The sequence below is a fragment of the Taurulus bubalis genome (assembly GCF_910589615.1).
Source record: "Taurulus bubalis genome assembly, chromosome: 3".
Classification (NCBI taxonomy): domain Eukaryota; kingdom Metazoa; phylum Chordata; class Actinopteri; order Perciformes; family Cottidae; genus Taurulus; species Taurulus bubalis.
Window position 1 is genome coordinate 17,048,741 of NC_136591.1, and position 21,854 is coordinate 17,070,594.

The window sequence follows — 21,854 nt, forward strand, 5'->3', positions numbered from 1 at the left end:
ACAAGTAGACAAAAGTTCGGAACTAACAGGAAGTCATTTTTTCTGTGACTTCCTGTGTATACTTTGAAGGCAGCCTAAAACTGTCCGACTTGATCGCAATTTATTGACAACGCCTCCTGCTGCGGCCGCCTGCTCTCGTCTGAATTCCAGGCTAGGCGCAGCTCTAACGAACGAACCTCCTGTCTTTGCAAAGTAGGTACTTTTTCAATTTTTTTACAGAAAAACACGTTTTTTGACTGAATATGCTTCCTAACATGCCAATGCTTTCCTGGATTGTGTTATTGTTGCAGATGTCGATGCTTTAGGTCTTAATCTTTCTAAAAAAAGGTGCAGTATTAGTCTGTGGGGTGTTGTTAAGGCACCGAACAATACTTTTTTTTAAACTCTGGGAACTCTCGAGGACTCCTTTTTGACACACTTTGCTCATACTCATGCTGGATGTTTATAGTTATGATCAAAATGTCTTCCAGGACATTGCTAAACAAATACATACAATAAACACAAGTATCGGAATTCATTTGGGGTTCCTACGACGATTCAAACACGAGATCCAGACCACGGTCTGCCTTTTTTTTAGATCAGCTAATCAGAAGATTAGCTGATCCTGATCCTCTCTGACCCCGTCTTTAGAAGCTTTTGAACTCAGAACTAAGACTAAATAAATCGTAACCCCTTCAACCAATTCTATTCCCAATAAGAGTCTACTTATGGTCACTGAAGGGCAACCTTTCACAATAAGAGTCTACTTATGGTCACTGAAGGTCAAACTTTCACAATACGAGTCTACTTATGGTGACTAAAGGGCAGACTTTCACAATAGAAGTCTATTTATGGTCACAGAAGGGCAAACTTTCACAATAAGAGTCTACTTATGGTCACTGAAGGACATACTTTCACAATAAGAGTCTAATTATGGTCACTGAAGGGCAGACTTTCACAATATGCGTCTACTTATGGTCACTGAAGGTCAAACTTTCACGATAAGAGTCTACTCATGGTGACTGAAGGGCAGACTTTCATGATAAGAATCTACTTACGGATATGAGTCTAATTATGAGTCTAATTATGGTCACTGGAGGGCAGACTTTCACAATATGAGTCTAATTATGGTCACCGAAGGGCAGACGTTCACAATAACAGTCTAATTATGGTCACTGAAGGGCAGATTTTCAAAAGAAGAAGAAGAAAAAGAAGAAGAAGAAGGTTCCCTCCACCAATCAATCATGTGACCACATCATCATCAACCATTGATGGAGGCTGTGATATTTACATCTTCACGGGAGTCGGGGGTCATTTTCTCGATTTTACATCATTTCTTAAATTCACCTTTTTGTGATAGGCATGTGATAGATACTCATGTGTTTTACATCAAAAATTGCAGAACAATCTCAGCTCTCTATATAATGAGGCACCATTGTCCTAAGACACAATGTAAAGAGATAATATGACCCTAAAGCTGAAAAATGTAATCTCGATTTTGGAAAATCTTTATATCTCTTGTGAAAACATACATTTACTTATGTGGACAAACTGTTTTGGTGCTACAAATTGTTTGACCAAATGTCTTAGGTTTACAAAAGCAATGAAATATATGAATAACATGGTAGACACATGTAAATAAATGTCTAAAACCAAATTTATTATGTGGTGGGGGTGATTTGGGAGGCTGCTGAAGCGATGCTGCATGTTGTCCTCTGGACCCTGGCAGCCGTGAATTCTCTGTGAAGTAAATGACTACTCGTCAGTATAAGTTCACTGAAAGAATGTAACGATTACACACCGACACGTAACAGAGATCCAACACTGACTATGCTTAAGACACTGCATGAGCTATGTGCTAACGTTGCTAAGCTAACGTCAAACTATCGATAGTTACAGTCTTACAAACACGTAGCGGAGATCCAACACTACTAGTCGTACTAAGTTCACTGAAAGAAAGTTAACGGGGATAGTGACAATATTTGATAACGCCTTACAGACAGGCTGCAGCCAGCTATCTCCTCATTAGCTAGCTCCCTGTTAGCAGCAGCGATAGCTGGCTACAGGTCCCGTTACTAACATAAATATGGTATTGCAAAGTTCAGTAAATATACTTGCCCATCTTCAAATGAATCCCTTTTATTGGCGTTGTCTTCGTCATCGCAGAATAGAATCCTTCAGGCTGTGAAGCTGTGTCGTCCTCTCAAAGAATAGCTTCGCTCAGGCTAAACTCCCAGGTGCTCTCTCTTCCCTCTGACTCAGTGAAGCTTTTTGCACGCATTATACGACACGTCCATGTTTAGATGCTCTGATCTCGCTGTGAATCTCGTACGATTTTGTGGGCAGAAGGCAGCGGAAGCTACCTACTGAATCTTGGAGACGTTGAACCATATTTCTGTGCTGAATTATCGCGAAGCAATTAGTATTTTCGCAGATTCCTAAGGGTTAAGCTCAGACGGAAACTTGAAGCAGTTAAAGAGATTCTTAATATTCCAGAGTGAAGCTCCGTCTGTACTGTTGTATGTTAAAACAAGTGCAACAAAGTAAAAACAATCATGAAGTCGTGTTAATAAGAACAAATAAATATCACACATTTAACATCTGCTAGGGTGTAGCTCTGAAGCTACACGCTAGCATTTGACAGTAACACCATTAAGGTTTCAGGGCTTATTGTTCACATGTTATCGTTTTTTTATGTTTCTTAATCTAAATTTAGATCCATTCAAATGTATTAACATGCAAACATCATCTTTAGAGTTTTGTTATGAAATATAGTTGAATGTTTGAGCTGCTCAAAATGGCCGCCGTGTGGTTTTGGTCGGCGTTAGTGAACATACTGGCTAACGAGTCCTCAGAGGGTTTAGCCTAATATCTGAGCAGCAGAGACACTGAGAGTCCACCTGAGAACCATAACACAACCACAAGAACTCATGTTGATGCTGAAGCTGCAGAACCAACGAGCTGCAGAACCAACGCGCTGTTATGTTCAAGCTCAATGTTAGCATGCTAACATTCAAAGTTAGCATGTTCAAGTATATTTGTACTATCTATGTTATTATTACATCATAGTTATTATGTTGTTATTATTATAATTATTATTTTGTTATTTTGAAAAAAGTTATACTCAGTCAGAGGAGGAGGAAGAGGAGGAGGAGGGGAGGATGAAGGACAATAGGAGCAGGAAGAGGAGGAAGAGAAAAAGGAGGACGAAGAAGAGGAGGAGGAATTTAGCTGTTTGACACACATTTATTAAAACTCTTCTATGACTAAAAGATAATATAATATAGTAAAATAAAATATAATATAATCAAATATAATATAGCAAAATATAATCAAATATAATATAATCAAATATAATATAATCAAATAGAGGGTCGGGGTCATGAGACGTGATGATGCAACAGGACGAGCCAGCCAGGGTGGACGAAATTATACGCTGTGGGAACTTATGTAGTGACATCACTTCCTGTCTGCCCAACATGTGGAGTGACATCACTTCCTTTCTGCCCAACATCTGTAGTGACATCACATCCTGTCTGCCCGACCTGTCAACCCAACATGTTTAGTGACATCACTTCCTGTGAACCCGACATGTGTAGTGACATCACTTCCTGTCTGCCCAACATGTGTAGTGACATCACTTCCTGTCTGCCCAACATGGGTAGTGATATCACTTCCTGTCAACCTAACATGTGTAGTGACATCACTTCCTGTCTGCCCGGCCTGTCACCAGGTGGAGAGCAAGTCCCCTCCCCCTCTCTGTGGAGGATTGGCAGAGTTCCTGCGGGTCATGAAGGCCTCGCTGTGGCAGGGTTAACCCCTCGTTTCCCAGCAGCTTATGAATTTTGTTATCTACCTGCCTCAGAGACCTGGGCCCTGTTCTTCGTACGTGGTTCAACAAAGTCGAGCAAATTTCCTATTATCCATCTTAAATTAGCGAGATGATTGACATCAGGTTATCTGGGTTTCTTCAAGGCAGATCCATGCTGAAACGGTCTCGTTAATTCTAACCAGACGTCAGTCATCTGGATAAATGTGCGTGCCCGCTACTCTTCAAAAGGGATAACACACTTCATATTTAAAACACTCATGCCACTTAACATACACTTTTTAACTTAAACACACATGTCACTTAAACATACACTTACATTAACGTTATCTGTTTGTCTGAGCACTTTATCTTATACTTATACAACTGTTGTTGTCGTTGACTGTTGATTGTTGTTTGTCTCGTCTAATGTATGCACCTTCCGCCTAGCAAAATTTCTCATTTGTGTAAACATTCCTGGCAATAAACGGTTTCTGATTCTGATTCTGATGTCCGCGGCTCGAGAAGCTCTCATAAATAAGTGATTCCTTGTCGGCAGAATTGATAGCGCTCGTACAGGAAGTCATGATGATGTGAGAACAGATCTTGGCGATTTGGAAGAACTCTCTCCCTATAAAACTAATATAACTAATATCGCTCCTTCATCAATGAGGAAGGGAGCTGCCTTTTTTGTCCAGTGGGAGTGGCTAGTTTATCCAGTGAATTTCAGTCAGCCTGCGCAGGAGCAGGTTTACATTTTTGGCTGTGTTGCTGTGGTGATTTTTCTAAACTTGCTTTGAGGAACCGAAAAGCCTGACCTACGTCATCTTATTCTGAAAATTAGCCGGCTAACTCAGTAAGCCAGCTACAAAGAATAGGGCCCTGCTCACATATGCATATATGGTGTATATATCTATGTGTATACACATAGATATATACATACAAATGTGTAAGCGTGTCCGTTCGTCATATTACATATTTACATACATACATGAAATGTATTCTCTGCATTTAACCTTTCTTAGTAACTAAGGAGCCGTGGGGAGCAACTGGGGATTCAGTGAGTTGTGAGTTGTGAGTGTGTGTGTGTGTGTGTGTGTCATGAGGATTAGTTAGATGAGTAAGTCCAGAGACACATCACCACGTTGATCAACCAATCAGCTGCTCCGAACCCCAAACAACAGCAGAGCCTTCACATCATAATAATCATAATAATAACAATAATAATAATTTACTATAAATATATATTGAGGAACCAGTATACACCACCATGAACTATCATACACCAGTATATACCAGTCCTATCTCTGGTGTTGCCATGGTGATATTTTATGCAACAGTTAAAGTCTCTTCCTCTAAAAAACCACACTACCTATGAGCCTCGAAGGCCGTTGCTCCACCCAGAGCAAACACACACGAAGCTGTGAACTCCCAGCTTACCTTGAACACAGCGTCACAGGGTCCGTCAGAGACCAGGACTCTCCAGGTCTGAGTGTGTCTAGGTCTGTTCAGGACTCTCCAAGTCTGAGTGTGTCCAGGTCTGTTCAGGTCTGAGACGGTCTACCTGCAGCTCTGCCGTGAGGGGCGGGGCTTAATCCACTTAGCCTCAGTGAGGATCAGAGCTGATTGGAGCAGGGCTGCCCCCTGCTGGGCTGGACTCAGAGGGGTTTTTATGATGACATCATTCTGAAGAAAACCATATCCTGTTCCTCTGCTGAGCAAACTGGGAGGACTGGTTTTAACTGTGTTGGACTAAAGTAGAAGATCTGAATATTGATGATATTCATATGCAGCCGATGATCTCACAAGAATGACTTCATGATGAAGAGTTACTTCCTGTTTCTTGGTTCTGGTGGTCAGAGGTCCTGGTGAACTGGTTTGATGACAACAGTGGGAGTGGGAGCGTACTGGAGCGTACATCATTGTGGACCAACAATCCAGAACAAATATTGATGAATCAGGTGTGTCAGACATACTGGAAGGTTAAATAAATATATATATATATCAGGGTAAGAAATACAAAAATAAAAATCCAGGGGCATTTTACAAAAAATTGGGGGCACTTTTTGAAACTTATTTTGAAATAACATTTAACCTTTGATCAAAATAAATATACTTATTTAGGCTTACAGTATATGAGCAATTGTCATCAAATGGCAATAATAAGGCAGTAGTCTACAGATTCAAAGTGTTTTATTAGATTTATTAGACACAAAACAAACAAAACAAATCAGACAATCATATTCTTATTTCTTTGTGGTTATTTATTATTACATTTTTCTAAACAACTATAACAATTATAATTTTTCTTTCTTTTGTTACCTTAATCACGTAATACCTACCTAGTACAGGAAATACAGATAGGACAGACAAAACAAAGAACAAAAACAAAACGTGTAGATGCCATGCCTGCATCCAAAGTGAACGCTGGCTCCATCTGCTCCAACAACAAGATGATCGGTCCAGTTAGGGATGCCCTTGGAGATCAGCAGTGACCGGATGCAATGCAGGATGCCGTCAGCTGTGGCACTCTCAGTGTCCTCAATTCTATTAGGGTGATAAATACACACAATGTAATAAAAAAACTAAACTAAACACAAGTGAGCCTTTTCAGAGAAATCTGTGTAAGTGTAAGTAACCTATAGATTAATTGATAAACAATACACTTGAGCAATAGACAATTGATAAGAGATCATTGATCATACATAATTACCCTAGAAATGCCATGCTAGGGACACCTTTATGCACTGCACATAAAGGACCTCTGTCTAGACTCTAACGTTAGCTAGTGTAGTGTTTTTTAAACTTAGTTGGTCAAATTTAGACTTGCACAGTGTAATGTACACAAACAATTTCTTTCCTTTACAATGCATGAAATATGATAATTATAAGGGATATTATTATGAAGGATATGTAATTGTATGCATATAAAGGTCACTGTTTGTATACTGTATAATGATTAATGTATGAAAGGATGCTAGACAAAGTTGCATATTGCCTGGAGCCAGTCACTTTAAGGAATTGCAGTTCTCTTGTTCGCCTGAGGCGGTGGAGCTGAACATTGACTTTTTGAAGTACAGGAAGAAGAAGAAAAATAGCTCCGCCCCTGAATTTCCTGCCCAATGAGCAAAGAATGTTAGCCAAAGGTGTTATAGTAGAACTACACCAATGAAAGGGCCTTAAGCGCTGTGAATGTCCTATATAAACTAACACGCAAGACTGGAAGGGCTTCTCTTGGACCACGGAGGCGGCAGGTAACTGGGGGACAGACTGTGAATCTGTGAGAAAGAGAGGGCCTCAATCGAGAATGCATGAGCTGTTACGTGATCAAGCTTTTATTAAATCATTTTAATCATAACTCATTGCATTCTGGACTTTCCCATGACCACCCGGGATTTTAAGGATACTTTACACTAGCTTGCAAGCGAGCCTTTCTAGCTAACCGGAGCTAACGTTAGCTAGCTCACTAACGTAGCTAGCTAGCTAAAGCAAACTAAATCATTTCAAAATAATGATTACTAGTTATCACTCACCATAGGCGATGGCGTGTTGCTTGGTCACCTGGTGACGAAAGACCACGTATTTCTTGATGTTTTCACTCCCCTTCATGAAGTCCGCAGTAGAATTCGCCTGCTGGATGACAACAGCTTTGGCAACTTTTTTTTCCCTCGTCGTCTTCCTCCACCCCACGCCAATCTAGTTTCCTTGTTTCGATGGTGGCTGGGTGTGTGGATTTTATCTTTCGAACCTGAGATAGTGACGGAGCCTGTGCTGGCTGATCCTCATTTCTGCTCACAGGAGAACTCGCAGTCACAGGTCTGATCAAGGAGCGCTCCATTTTTTTTCTCTTTTATTTATCTTCACGCTCACACATCAGTCAAGGCGGAAATCAAAAACATTCTATGGCAACTGGAGCGGGTCATATCGTCATATTTCCGATGCTGATATATATATATATATATATATATATATATATATATATATATATATATATATAAATAAATAAATGACAACCAATCACTAATCAACACATTATTAACCAATAACAACATCTTGAACGTGCACCAGACATCAGAGAGGATGAAGAGACAGAGACACAGACAGACAGAGGGCTCAGAGAGAGAGACAGACAGACAGACAGACAGACAGACAGACAGACAGACAGACAGACAGCTATTGTGCTCTGTGTTTCTGGTGTTGTTGATGTGAGAGCTGCCGGTTCCCTTCACCAAGAGACGGAAGAGAGACGGCACTCATGAACACAGACCACAACAAGGACTGTTCTGTGACAGACAGACAGACAGACAGACAGACAGGTTCATAGAGTGAACAGCAGGTTACAGTCAGACTTCCTGTTGATTTAACAGAGTTGCAGAGGGGCCGTGGCTCCTTCAGGCATCACACTGAGGAAGACCTTCAGGAGGAAGAGGAGCCAGACTGCTGTTACATCTCAACACTTCCTCTCTCTCTCTCTCTCTCTCTCTCTCTCTCTCTCTCTCTCTCTCTCTCTCTCTCTCTCTCTCTCTCTCTCTCTCTCTCTCTCTCTCTCTCTCTCTCTCTCTCTCTCTCTCTCTCTGATGCCTCACGTCTGTTTGAGGCGTTCACTGACTGCAGTTTAATGGGAAATCTGAGCTGCAGGTCTGACTCATTAAGTTCATATCACGGTATTTAGTATGATTCTGGCGGTTTCTTCTGCAGGCAGCAACATTTCATTTTCACAGAACACAGATGTGGGTGCAGCAGGCGGAGCTAGTTACGTGACAGGGTAATAACTTAAGTAATGGTTGCACATTTATAAAATTACACCGCCGAACTGCATGCTGGGTAAAGCTTGTGCACTTATCATGATACTCCTGTGCGACGGAGTTTGACAGGACGCCCCAACATGCGGGTCGGCAGTGTAATTTTATAAATGTGAAACCATGACTGAAGTTCTTACCCCTGACACCTAAGTAGCTCCGCCCGCTGCACTTGTGCTGTGAGCTGTGAAAATTAAATATTGCTGCCTGCTGAAGAGTGATAACAGTCAATACCACAATGAAACCAGTATGGTACACACCTCACACAAACACACACAGCTGTTGTATTTCTCCTAATAATGATATTCAATATTCACACACCCTTCATATTAGCTCTGGAGGATGAATGCGTGTGTATAATCTTTCAGTCAGCTGTCTGACGGACGATGGAGGCAAAACATAAACAAACCGTTCTTTAAGAGCTGAAGAACCAGACGGACAGGAAGTGATATTTATCTCTGCAGCACAAACACTGTGACTCACTAAATTATCACTAACACCTCATTAACCTTTCACTGACGTCTCACTAATGCCTCACTAATGTATCACTAACCTCTCATTAATGTCTCACTAATGTCTAAGTAACGTTTCCCTAAGGTCTCACTAACGTCTATCTAATGTTTCACTAACGTATCACTAACACATCACTATTATCTCACTAACGTATCACTAATATCTCACTAACGTCTAAGTAACGTTTCAATAATGTCTCACTAATGTCGATCTAATGTTTCACTAACGTATCACTATTATCTCACAAACATCTCACTAACGTTTCACTTAAGCAATAAGGTACGAGAGGCAGTACTGTGTCGTCAATAATGTACTGTTTGTATCAACATATACTTAAAGTACCACAAATAAAAGCACTCATCATACCTCTGAGATGTAGTACAGTATAAAGTACTATATGTACCTCTGAGATGGAGTACAGTATAAAGTACTTTATGTACCTCTGAGATGTAGTATAAATTACAATAGCTACCTCTGAGAAGTACTAGAGAAGAAGTATAACTAAGCAATAAGGTATACGAGAGGCAGTACTGTATTGTCAATAATGTACAGTTCAAGGGTGTTGTTAGTCCTGACGTGCAGCGGAGGGCCGGCAAACCCTTGAACTGTACATTATTGTAGACACAGTACTGCCTTGAGTACCTTATTGCTTTTATAATACGGTTACCTGCGACTTTATAAATAGGAATAGTAAGCTCCCTTTCAGCATAAAATAGTTGTAGTCACCAAACGTTGTGTATTGCATTTCAGCGACAGAGAAAATAGTCCCGTATGAATATGGTGGTTACCGCCATACACATATGGGACGCACATGCGGGACTATAAAACTGACTGCTAGTTGAAAGCAGGGTGGAGGTCTTTTTTCCGTCATTTTTCTCCTCCATGATGTTTAGAAAACTTGCCTTGCGTCTGGAAATTACCGACGTAATTATCTCTCACTGGAAATTATCACGATTTTGTGATCAAGCCCTTTTCATTCCTCATCTTAGTTTTCAGTTTTATGCACTCGCTCCCCGCTAACTAGTCTGCTCTCAGAGCGTTATCTTTTGACTATACAGCAGGAACAGAAACCACAAATACATTATTCACCGCTGACATTCTCATCAAAAGTCATTCCCCCTAAAATATAAAAGTTTACAAGAAACATGTTTGGTAACTGTCAAGCTTGACTAACGGTTGCGCAATTGAAATGTACCTGTTATTTTAAGTGCGCACTGATATGGAACGTTTTAAATGTAAACAGACTGTACAGTACTTTATGGCTGAATAAAGTACACCCTGTGACTCACTCTCAACCAATCAGAATGCTTGATTTGATCTACCCGTATTATAATAACGTATAACTAACGCCTCACTATTATCTCACGTCTAACTAATGTTTCACTAACGTCTCACTAACATCTCACTAACGTCTCACTAATGTTTCACTAACTTCTCACTAGCGTCTCACTAACGCCTCACCAATGTTTCACTAATGTCTCACTAACGTCTAACTAATGTTTCACTAACATCTCACTAATATATTACTAACATCTCACTAATGTATCACTAACGTTTCTCTAATGTCTTACTAACATCTCACTAATATCTCAATAACATATCACTAATGTCTCACAAACGCAACACTAACATCTCACTAACATCTAACTATTGTTTCACCAATGTTTAACCAACGTCGTTCTAATGTTTCACTTATGTCTCACTAACATCTCACCAACATCTCACCAACATCTCACTAACCTGGGGCGACTGTGGCTAAGTGGTTAGCATGCCAATCTTTCAATCAGAGGGTTGGTGATTCGCACCCTGGCTCTGCCAATCCCTGTAGCTGTGTCCTTGATCAAGACATTTAACCCCTAATTGCTCCCCATGCGTGTATAGAGCAAACATGTAAGTCGCTTTTAAAAGCGTCAGCTAAATGAAATGTAATGTAATGTAAACCTGAAGCTCAGATGTCCTCAAAGTAACTTCCTCTTTCTATCTTAGATTGTTTGCTGATTGTATTTAAATATAATAATCTCATTGTTGTATGAACTTTTATATTATCTTCCTGTTTTATTATTGAACCAGCTGCTGTACAACACAGACACACAGACACACGCACGCATACTCAAACGCACCCACACGCACACAAAACAACCTCACATCAGCAGTTAATTGACAGTTCTTCTGGAGCCTCTATGTTCTCATACCTCATTCGAATCCCCGTTAATAAAAAGGTTGATTCAAAGTTCTTCTGCTGTTCGGAAGCCGGACAGCTTCAAAGCAGCTGGTCCCGGTCTCTTTCCTGACTCAGTTCCATCCCCCGGTCAGTTCTGCGCGATAGATCCCGCCATGCAGCGCTTTATCTGGCTGTATCTCGGATAAGTTCAGGCTCGCTTCCGTGTTCCTCGCGCTGGCTCTGCGCCGCTGTTAGGCGTGTTGAGACTGGAGAGGAACCTTCAGGTTGAAACACACGGTAAGCAAAAGCTCTCTTGTTCGCTCTCTTCTCAAATCAACGCCGAATTAAAGAGCGAGTCCATCTCATTGCTGGCGAAACCAGTTCATCATGTAACAAGGGAGGATTTATTCAGACAAGCGCGTAATCTTTACATGTGAAGATTTCCTAACCGAGTTCTGAATCTTCCCCAGAAACCGCGACGAGAGCCGAACCTGAACATGTGTGACTCTGTAAAAGTGCGCGGTGCTTCCAGCTGTGTTCCAGCGGTTCTCCAGCTGTGTTCCACGGTTCTCACGCTGTGTTCCAGCGGTTCTCCAGCTGTGTTCCACGGTTCTCCAGCTGTTCCAGCGGTGTTTCGGCAGCAGGACATCAACAGCAGGGCCGGTCCAACTTCTGCAGACTCTTTGCAGGTTGGAGCCACTTCCGTGTCGCGTCAGAAACACATTTGAAACTTTGACCGAAAGCGCTTCATGAGCCTGAACTCACCTCGCTCGGCACTACTTTAACACAACTTGTCTCCGAGCTCCTGGCCCATCAGCTGCATCCGCGGACTCTCATTAAATCTCTCCGGACGACCCTGTGCGCATGCGCCTCGTTTACAACACAACTGGAGTGCAGACAGTGAAGGTTCCTCTGAGAACCAGCAGAGGGTTCTCTAGGAACCCTTCACAGGTACTCTCACCTGTACTGCTCTCATGCACAGCTGTACTCGCATACTCTATTGCAGTAAAAGTACTTATAGCAGTGTAGAAAACTATGTTTCAAGTAAAAGTCCAAAAGTATTTGTATCAACATATACTTAAAGTACCACAAATAAAAACACTCATCATACCTCTGAGATGTAGTACAGTATAAAGTACTATATGTACCTCTGAGATGTTGTACAGTATAAAGTACTTTATGTACCTCTAAGAAATAGTATAGTATAAATTACAATAGCTACCTTTGAGATGTACTAGAGAAGAAGTACAATTAAGCAATAAGGTACGAGAGGCAGTACTGTGTTGTGCAATAATGTACTGTTCGAGGGAGTTGAACTGTACATTATTGTAGACATAGTACTGCCTCGAGTACCTTATTGCTTTTATAATACGGGTACCTGCGACTTTATAAGTAGTAATAGTAAGCTCCCTTTCAGCACAAAATAGTTGTTGCCACCAAACGTTGTGTATCGCATTTCAGCGACAGAGAAAATAGTCCCGGGACGTACGGGACGCACATACGGGACTATAAAACTGACTGCCTGCGATTTACTGACCAGGCCGGTTGGAAGCAGGGTGGAGGAGAAGTGCTCTCGCTGCTTCTGTCCGTCTTTTCTCCGTCATTTTTCTCCTCCATGATGTTTAGAGAACTTGCCTCGCGTCGGGAAATTACCGACGTAATTATCTCTCACTAGAAATTATCATGATTTTGTGGTCAAACCCTTTTCATTCCTCATCTCATTTTAGGGAGGAAGTGACGTGTGTGTTGTTGTTCGTTATGCTAGTGTGGGGGATGCTAAGTGAGCTTGTTAGCTGTTCCGTCTGAGCTACTGTTAGCGAAGAAATGATCGTATGTTTTCAGTTGATTTAATGGTGTTAAACGACTACTTATATTAATGAAGACAAAGTTTTCATCAGTGTCAGAGTGGAGATGTTTTCTCTGTCGTCTGTTACCCGTTTTTTGTAAACTGCATTGAGTATTTATATACTGTGATGTGTCCTGCTTATACGCGCAGGATCGATTTATTTATTTATTATTTACGTCGGTATGTTTTGAAATTCCGATTGTGACATCAATATAAAATAACCCACAATATAAATATGTTTTCTCTTCATTACGTGTTGTAAAAAATGTTTCCTCTCTCCAGCTCTCTCTGATTTTAATTACATACATAAAAGTTATTGAGGGAGACAGTTGTTTGTAGTCCTTTTATTATTCAGACCTACAATGGACATATCTTAACCAGATGGTGAATAAGAAAACAGATATAATATATAACTTGAGTTTAATCTGTGATCGTCTCTGGTATGAAACTCCAGCGATCAGTCCGCTCAGCTGCAGCGTCCAATCACATAACAGATGAACAGTGAGGGGGCGTGTCCAGCGTTAAAACACTTCCTGAAGCCTGCTCTCGGGGCTCCTCGATCATGGCTCCTCCGATTTCCCTCCTCGCTCCTCCGAGCAGAATAAGAGCTTTGGGACGGCCATCAAGATGGCGGCGCAGAACCACTTCTGGTTCAATCGAGGAGGAAACGACAATTTAGAGAATTGGGATGTACCTTGTGAGTGTTTAAGGGTGGAGATTGAGATTGGTCCTGGGATTGGGCCAAACACTAGAAGAAGAAACACGAGAAGGAAAACTAGAAGGAAAATTAAAAGAAGAAACACTAGAAGAAGGAAAACTAGAATACAAACTAGAAGAAGAAACACTAGAAGGAAAATTAAAAGAAGAAACACTAGAAGGAAAATTAAAAGAAGAAACACTAGAAGATTGAGATTGGTCCTGGGATTGGGCCAAACACTAGAGGAAGAAACATGAGAAGAAGAAACACTAGAAGAAAAACTAGAAGGAAAATTAAAAGAAGAAACACTAGAAGAAGAAACACTAGAAAAAGGAAAACTAGAATACAAACTAGAAGGAAAAGAACAACTAGAAGAAGATCTAGAAGAAAAATTTGAACAGTAGAAGAAGAAACACTAGAAGACGAAATACTAGAAGCTCATCACTGCGAGCTAAACACTCAAAGTCACGAAAAACTAGAAGAAAAATTTAAACGAGAAGAAAATCCAGAAGAAGAAAAACTAGAAGAAGAAACACTAGAAGAACCAAAACTAGAACAAACACGAGAAGAACAAACACTAGAAGCAAATTAAGAACAAAAACTAGAAGAAAAAACTAGAATAAACACCAAAAGAAGAAACACTAGAAGGTCAATTACATACTAGAAGAAAATCTAGAAGAAAAACTAGAAACCCTAGAAGAAGGAAAACTAGAAGACACACTAGAAGGAAAATAAAAATAGAAGAAAATCTAGAAAAATAAACACTAGAAGAAGAAACCCTAGAAGGAAAACGAGAAGAAGAAACACGGAAAATAAAAACTAAAAGAAAATCTAGAAGAAACATTAGAAATCAAAACTAGAAAGACATTTAAAACTAGAAGAAAATCTAGAAGAAGAAAAACTAGAAGGAAAATAAAAACTAGAAGAAACACTAGAAGGAAAAGGAAAATATAAACTAGAAGAAAAATCTAGAAGAAGGAAAACTAGTACAAAAACTAGAAGAACACACACTAGAAGAAGAAACACTATGGAAGAAACACTAGAATAAAAACTAGAAGAATAAATAAATAAATTATCCTTTATTAATCCGCAAGTGGAAATTCACTGCATTTGACCCATCCTTGGTTTTTAAGGAGCAGGCTGCCCTGAGAGGTGCCCCGGGAGTAGCTAGGGGTCTTGCAAAGGGACACGTCGATCAAACCAGCTACATTGTGGTTACGGGACGACCACTCTAACCCCTGAGCTAAAGCTGCCCCTAAGAAACACTAGAAGAACACAAACTAGACATTAGAGAAATAATCGACCAAACACAAATTTCCGAACTTTTTGATCGATGTTTATAAATATGAGTAATAAAGAAGAGCTTTCAGCCGCAGTATTCATGTATTTATAACACGTGAAATATGAAAGTATCAAACCTGAGGTTAAAACAGACATGGGCAAAGTACGGCCCCCGGGCCGTATATGGGCCGTTGGGCTTTTTAATCTGGCCCGCCGAACTTGTCCAAATATTATTATTAAATTAAACCTTTCTCCTGTAATGCCCCCATTTCCCAGTGGCGGGCCGTGGGTTTTTAGAACAAGGCCTTCAATGACGTGTGTCCACATCAGGTAAAGAACGGGAAGAAGAAAAAAAAAGTGTCCCGGGAGTTCCCGTCAGACCGACCCGCGCGTGTATTAAACACGGCGCGCTGCCCACGACACGACGCGCTCATGCAGACTGTCATGTGTGGACAGCAGACGCTCACTCTGCTATACGGACGATTTCTTTGCACTATTACAGGCATGGAGGTCACACAGTGTGGACCGACCCGCGGAGCTATTTTAAGCTGATAAGCACCAAGCCCCCCCGCGCCTATTCTCGAAAAAATTGATTGGATGAAAGCTTCTCCTTCAAAACCAGCTGCAGTCTGATGGCTGAAGAGTTTGTTTACATTGCTGAGTTAGATACGGTACTCCCTTTGTCCTGTGAGCCCTTCTGTAAAATGAGCGGATCAAGGAAACGAAAAGTGGACAATGAGTGCCGAGTGTTTAACACGGAGTGGATAACAAAATACTTTTTCACTGAAGTCCAATCGAAGGCTGTATGCCTGATATGCCGAGAAACTGTCGCAGTCTTCAAGGAGTACAACATCAGCCGTCACTTTGCTACGAAACATGCTAACTACGCTAGCAAGCAGTCAACGCAAGAACGGGTTGCTACGGCTCAGAGGTTGGCGGCTAATTTAGAGACTCAGCAACATTTTTTTCACCGACAAACTGTTTTCATGATGTTTGATCAGTCACGTTACAACATGTTTTTGTATTGTTCATGTTCGTGCAATTTGTTAAATTTTCTTGCAAATAAATGCTTTGCTACCTGTTAAAGGCCAAATCCTTTCATGTAATGATTTTTACATGTCATTTATATTAGTTCACACAAACACTCCAGCCATCTGTTCCTGGCCCGGACCCTCTGTCAAATTTTAGAACCCATTGTGGCCCGTGAGTCAAAAAGTTTGCCCACCCCTGGGTTAAAACATACTGAAGACAATAACAACAGATTTACATTCCACCTGAGCCCCAAACACTGAATATTCATAATTACATCAAAGAGAAACCCGACACCTGAGCCGCTGATCAATCAGATCATAATTCATCCTAATCAATAATGCTTGCATCACGCGGGCTTGGTGGTGCTGTTGTACACCAGCGTGTCCTGCTCCGACAGCGCCACGTGGGCAGGGCTTGTGGCCACCGGCCTATGGGAGCGCTCCTTCCTGGACTTCAGGAAGCAGTAGGTCAGGATGGCCAGCAGAGCCAAGATGGCCACGGACAGGCAGACGGCCAGCGCGATGTTCCCTGAAGGAGGAGCACAGCGGTACTGACAAGTGTACGAATATACCAACACTAATACACCAATACGACAACGGGAGGACATGTCAGCTGGAAACTACAAACATGGTGGAGAGCACCATGTTTGTAGTTTCAGAAGAATAGTCAAAGATCTCACCTGAGTCACTGTCGTCCTTCTCCGCATAGCGATCGAATATCGCTCTGAAGAAAGCGTGATGCTCTGTGGAGACAAGGAGGCAAGGAGACAATGAGGAAAGGACAGAAGGAGGCAAGGAGGCAGTAGACAAGGACGCAAGGAGGCAAGGAGACAGTAGACAAGGAGGCAAGGATGAAAGGAGGCAAGGATGCAAGGAGACAAGGAGACAAGGAGACAAGGACACAAAGACAATGACGCAAGGAGACAATGAGGCAAGGAGACAATGAGGCAAGGAGACAATGAGGCAAGGAGTAAAAGACAAAGAGACACAGGAGGCAAGGACGCAAGGAGACAAGGACCCAAAGACAAGGACACGAGGAGAAAAAGACACAAAGAGACACAGGAGGCAAGGACGCAAGGAGAAAAGGACACAAAGACAGACACACAAAGAGACACAGGATGCAAGAGTGTCAAATAAAGTGAAATTTGGAAAAGGTTTTCTCAACTAAAATACTGAATAAAATGAATAAAAATATTTATATATATATATATATATATATATATATATATATATATATATATATATATATATATATATATATATATATATATATACACACTTAGTGCATATATATATATATATATATATACACTTAGTACCGGTCACTCCTCTGCAGGTGTCGCTGCACTTGTCTTCCTCCTCAAAGTTGTTCTCGTTGCCCTCGCAGCCTCCGAAGGTGAAGCGGGAGCACTTCCTGTTCAGGGGATCGTAGTACCAGCGGGGAAAGCTGGCCCGGCAGGGACCAGTGAGGGGGGGCTCGGCACACCGGGCTGGGCGGTAGAGGGGTTAGCATGGAGCCGGTTAGCATGGAGCTACTTAGCATGGAGCCGGTTAGCATCGAAAGACTCACCTTTCTTCTGGTTCACTTCAATGTCCAGCAGACGGTTAAAAGTCTGGTTCACTGAGGAAGAGGAGGACGACTAAGATCAGTGCTGGAGTTTGTTCTTGGATGTGTATCTTTGTGTGTGTGTTTGTGTTACGTTTGCTGCAGTGCTCCTCGTCTGTCCCGGTGCTGCACTGGTTCACTCCGTCACACTCCAGACTTCTGTCCAGACAGCAGCTGCCGCCACAGGACAGCTGATCAGGACCACACGGAGCACCACATTCCTCTGAGGACACACACACACACACACACATTTATCCTGTACATCCTTCTCGTGGTGCGGAGATATGAAGAGGTGCATTGTGGGACTGACCAGCGATTGGCAGAGTGACGCTTCTCTCTGAAGACGCTGAGAAAACACATAAAACATCAGGAGAAGTATTTAAAAGTATTAGTACAACCGCTGTGTGTACTGTGGTTACTGTGTGTGCACTGTGTGTATCTGTGCACTGTGTGTGTATCTGTGCACTGTGTGTACCTGTGTACTCTGTGTGTACCTGTGACTCCTCTACAGGCTGACAAACATTCGTCCTTAGACAGGAAGTTGTTCTTGTTGGATTTACAGCCTCCGAACACAAACATCTCACAGGCGCTCGTCGTGGCGTCATAACGCCAACGAGGGAACGCAGCGCGACACGGACCAACCTTCAGCGGGGCTCGACAGAACGCTGAAGAGACAGGACAAGGTCACGGACAAGGTGAGAGGGGACCGACAGAACAGTTTGTGTGCGTGCGTGCATATGTGTGGCGTCTTTGTACGGCACACTGTCACATGTGGCTCAACAGCTTTAAGACCTGAAACTGGAGCGACTACCTGTTGACTGTAAACCTGTTGATTGACAGCTCGTTCAACTGGAAACTGATCAGCAATCAATACACCACCACGTCTGCCAATCAGTAACGAGACTCGTCGTAACGGAGATCTGATCAAAGAGTCACGACAAAACAAAAGCCTTGCAGAGCAGGTTGAGTTTCTGCAGACTCAGTGTGTGTGTGTGTGTGTGTGTGTGTGTGTGTGTGTGTGTGTGTGTGTGTGTGTGTGTGTCAGTTATTCCAGTCGGACTAGTTTGAGTCAAGGTGTGGACTAGAAGTGTCAGACCACAAACACTGATTCCCTTCACTGAAGTTATTACTAAAGTTATTAATCAATAATCTGTCAATAAAGCAGTTTAACAATCAATAATCTGTCAAAGCAGTTTAACGATCAATAATCTGTCAATAAAGTGAAACAAACGGATCAATAAAGAAGGAAAGAGCAGAACGGACTACATTTCCCATGAGCACTCACAGCTGGTCTGCTCCGGGTTGAGCACGAGCACGGTGACCTTGGCGCCGTGCGACTGCTGCTCGTTGGAGTCGGTGACGGTCAGCAGGAAGTCGTAGGAGCCCGGCTGCAGGTGGGGCAGGCTCACCTGGTCAGGTAGTTCCGTGCACTGCACACACACCAACAGCTTTATGGACACGCCCCCAGGGACCACATGGTCACTCTACTTGCAGACTCACCTGGACAGGTAGCTATGGACACGCCCCCAGAAACCACATGGTCACTCTACCTGCAGACTCACCTGGACAGGTACAACATGGCTAAAATAACGTCACCTGTCTCTCGGGCGTCTCATTGGTTCCCTCTACCTTTGGTGAGTTCAGGGACTTTACCTCCATCGTCACGTTGCCGGCTCCGCTCTGCAGAGTCCAGTGGTACTTGGCGATGTGGGCGTCGCCCAGCGACAGGCTCTGGATGCCACTGAGAGTCACCACTTCACCAGGCTGAATGATGACATCACGGGCTGCAATGGCGATGGGCAGAACCTTTTCACCTGGAGACACAGGTACAGACAGGAGTGCATCATCTCCACTGATCCTCAGACAGGAAGTTCAACCTGTTTTTGATATATTGATCCTGTAATACTTAATGCTCATCTCTTATTGATATATTGATGGATATTGGTCCCATGACACCACTTGGACTCACCTGATCCCTGTGGTCCCCGCAGGTACACCTGGAACACGTCCTCTCTGATGTAGCTCCGGTATCCCGCCTTGTTCACAAACCTGCACACGAAGCGGTTTCTGTGGATGCAGTTGAACAGGACGCATATGCGGTGATCCGCCGCTCCCACGTCGGCTTCGCGCGGTTCCAGCAGCGCCAGGTTGCAGAGGTCCTTCAGGCAGCACGCGCTCCTGCAGGCTTCCAGCGACCGCACGCGCGCGGTGGACAGCAGCGCCGCTCCCTCCGCCACCGCGTCCTCCGCGTCCAGCACGAAGTCGTCCTGTCCGGCCCGGAACGCTCCGCTGCAGGCCGCGTCCTCCTGCGCTCCGGCCAGCCGCAGGAGGAGGAGGAGGAGAAGGAGGAGGATGAGGGGGGAGGAAGAAGAGGAGGAGGAGTATGGAGGCATTTTGTGAAGATAGCAAGAAGGAACCGGGTCAGGCTCAGCAGAAGAAGGACGTGCGCGTGTCTTGGTGTGCTCTCAGGTGTGTCCCAACGTCTCACGAGCAGGAAGAGCCAGCAGACACGCCCCTCACTGACGACTCTCTGACGTCACTCAGGTGTGGCGACAACAAGGAGAAACTGTGATTATCTATTATCATGTTTGTCAATGCCGAATCTCTTTATTCATACTTATGCAATATACTTGTATGTGTAATTATTATTGTTATTATTGTTATTGTCATTATTGAAATGGATAGAAGAGTTAGATTCATGAGAAGTGTGTGTGTGCGCGCGCGCGTGTTTGCAGTTGCTCTGTGTGTGTGTGAGTGTGTGCGCACGCGTGTGTGTGTGTGCGCGCCTTTCCTCTGAAGCGTCACGTGAAGCGACGTCGGTTTCTGATGACTGCGTCGCTTTAACAGCTGACGGAGTTTTGTCCGGAGAGTTTTTAGCGAACATTCAAATAAAAATGCACTTAAAATATTGATAGAAATTATCGTATGTTTTCAGTTGATTTAGTGGTGTTAAACTACTACCTAGATTAATACAGACACAGTTGTCATGAGCGTCTGAGTGGAGATGTTAGGCTCGTTCGTTAGAGCTGCGCCTCGCCTGGAATCCAGACGAGAGCAGCGGCCGCAGCAGGAGGCGTTGACAAAAAACTGCGAACAAGTCGGACAGTTGTCAACTGCCTTCAAAGTATACACAGGAAGTCAAAGAAAAAATGACTTCCTGTTAGTTCCAAACTTTTGTTTACTTGTAGTTTACAGATCACGTTTGGATTTATTATATGTGTTTATAAATATATATTTATGTAAAAATTAGTGTGTAGCTGCATCCTTTGGTCTTTTGATGTCTGCCTGTGAAATTCAATACTACTAGTTTTGATATGTGTTATATAAATACGATTTTGTATTAACAACCACACAAGATGTGTTTTTAGATCAAACATGAGACGAATAGTCAATAATCCAGTGTTAAGTATTACAACTACACACACAATAAGGATTTTATACAACACGTGGTGTTTGCTGTCAGATCTAAGAGCCAATCAGCTCTCTGATGTGGCGACAGCCAGGCGTTTCCCATCATGCACTGGGCCAAGCAGTCGGGGGAGAGCCACTGCAGCGCCTGCCTCTGAAATCGACGGTCGGCTTAAGCCTAGTTTATGGTTCTCCGTCACGTCGACGGCGTACCTACGCCGTAGCTACGCCGTCGACGCAGACCCCTACGCCGTAGCCTGACGCGCACCTCCAAAAAATCCTAACTACGCATTGCGTTGACGCGGACCGCAAGCGCTGTGATTGGTCCGCTCAGAACGTAATTTCCGGCAGTTGCTTTTTCCCAGCCTCGACCGGTTTAGTGGTCGTACAGACCAACTATGGGGGCAAATTAACGACAAAAGTAGAGAGCGCAAATGAGCTCCACGAGAGCGCGCAAATCAAACAGCCGCGTGCGTAATTTACTTTGACGAGCGCTTTTACATCACTACGAGAGCAAAATCCCCGCTCGCCCGAGCAAAAGTTGCTCTCGTGAAGCTTTAACCTGCTCGCGCTCGAGTAGATTTTCTTTTTGACAGTAAGTGGGGGGATCCAGTCACCATCCATCTCTACATCTAATTAGTTACACTCCTCGTCTTCGGATTGGCTAGAATGCATTTTGCACCAGGAACAATGGCGGATGAGAAAACACAACTGAAAGTTGACGT

The 21,854-nt window shown here is 42.9% G+C and overlaps 1 protein-coding gene across 1 annotated transcript; it reads right to left on the reverse strand.

Moving 5' to 3' along the window:
• Nucleotides 1–14,867: 14,867 nt before the first annotated feature.
• Nucleotides 14,868–20,137, reverse strand: LOC306733728 (kunitz-type protease inhibitor 1-like). The gene is made up of 10 exons (XM_079215016.1): nucleotides 19,691–20,137; nucleotides 19,375–19,535; nucleotides 19,007–19,151; nucleotides 18,216–18,386; nucleotides 18,032–18,067; nucleotides 17,816–17,944; nucleotides 17,686–17,736; nucleotides 17,435–17,605; nucleotides 16,796–16,858; nucleotides 14,868–16,644 (listed from the first exon to the last, which is right to left on the reverse strand). Exons 1-10 carry the CDS (start codon nucleotides 20,112–20,114, stop codon nucleotides 16,463–16,465), a joined length of 1,533 nt encoding a protein of 510 aa, XP_079071142.1. The 5' UTR covers nucleotides 20,115–20,137; the 3' UTR covers nucleotides 14,868–16,462.
• Between the last annotated feature and the right edge of the window lie 1,717 nt (nucleotides 20,138–21,854).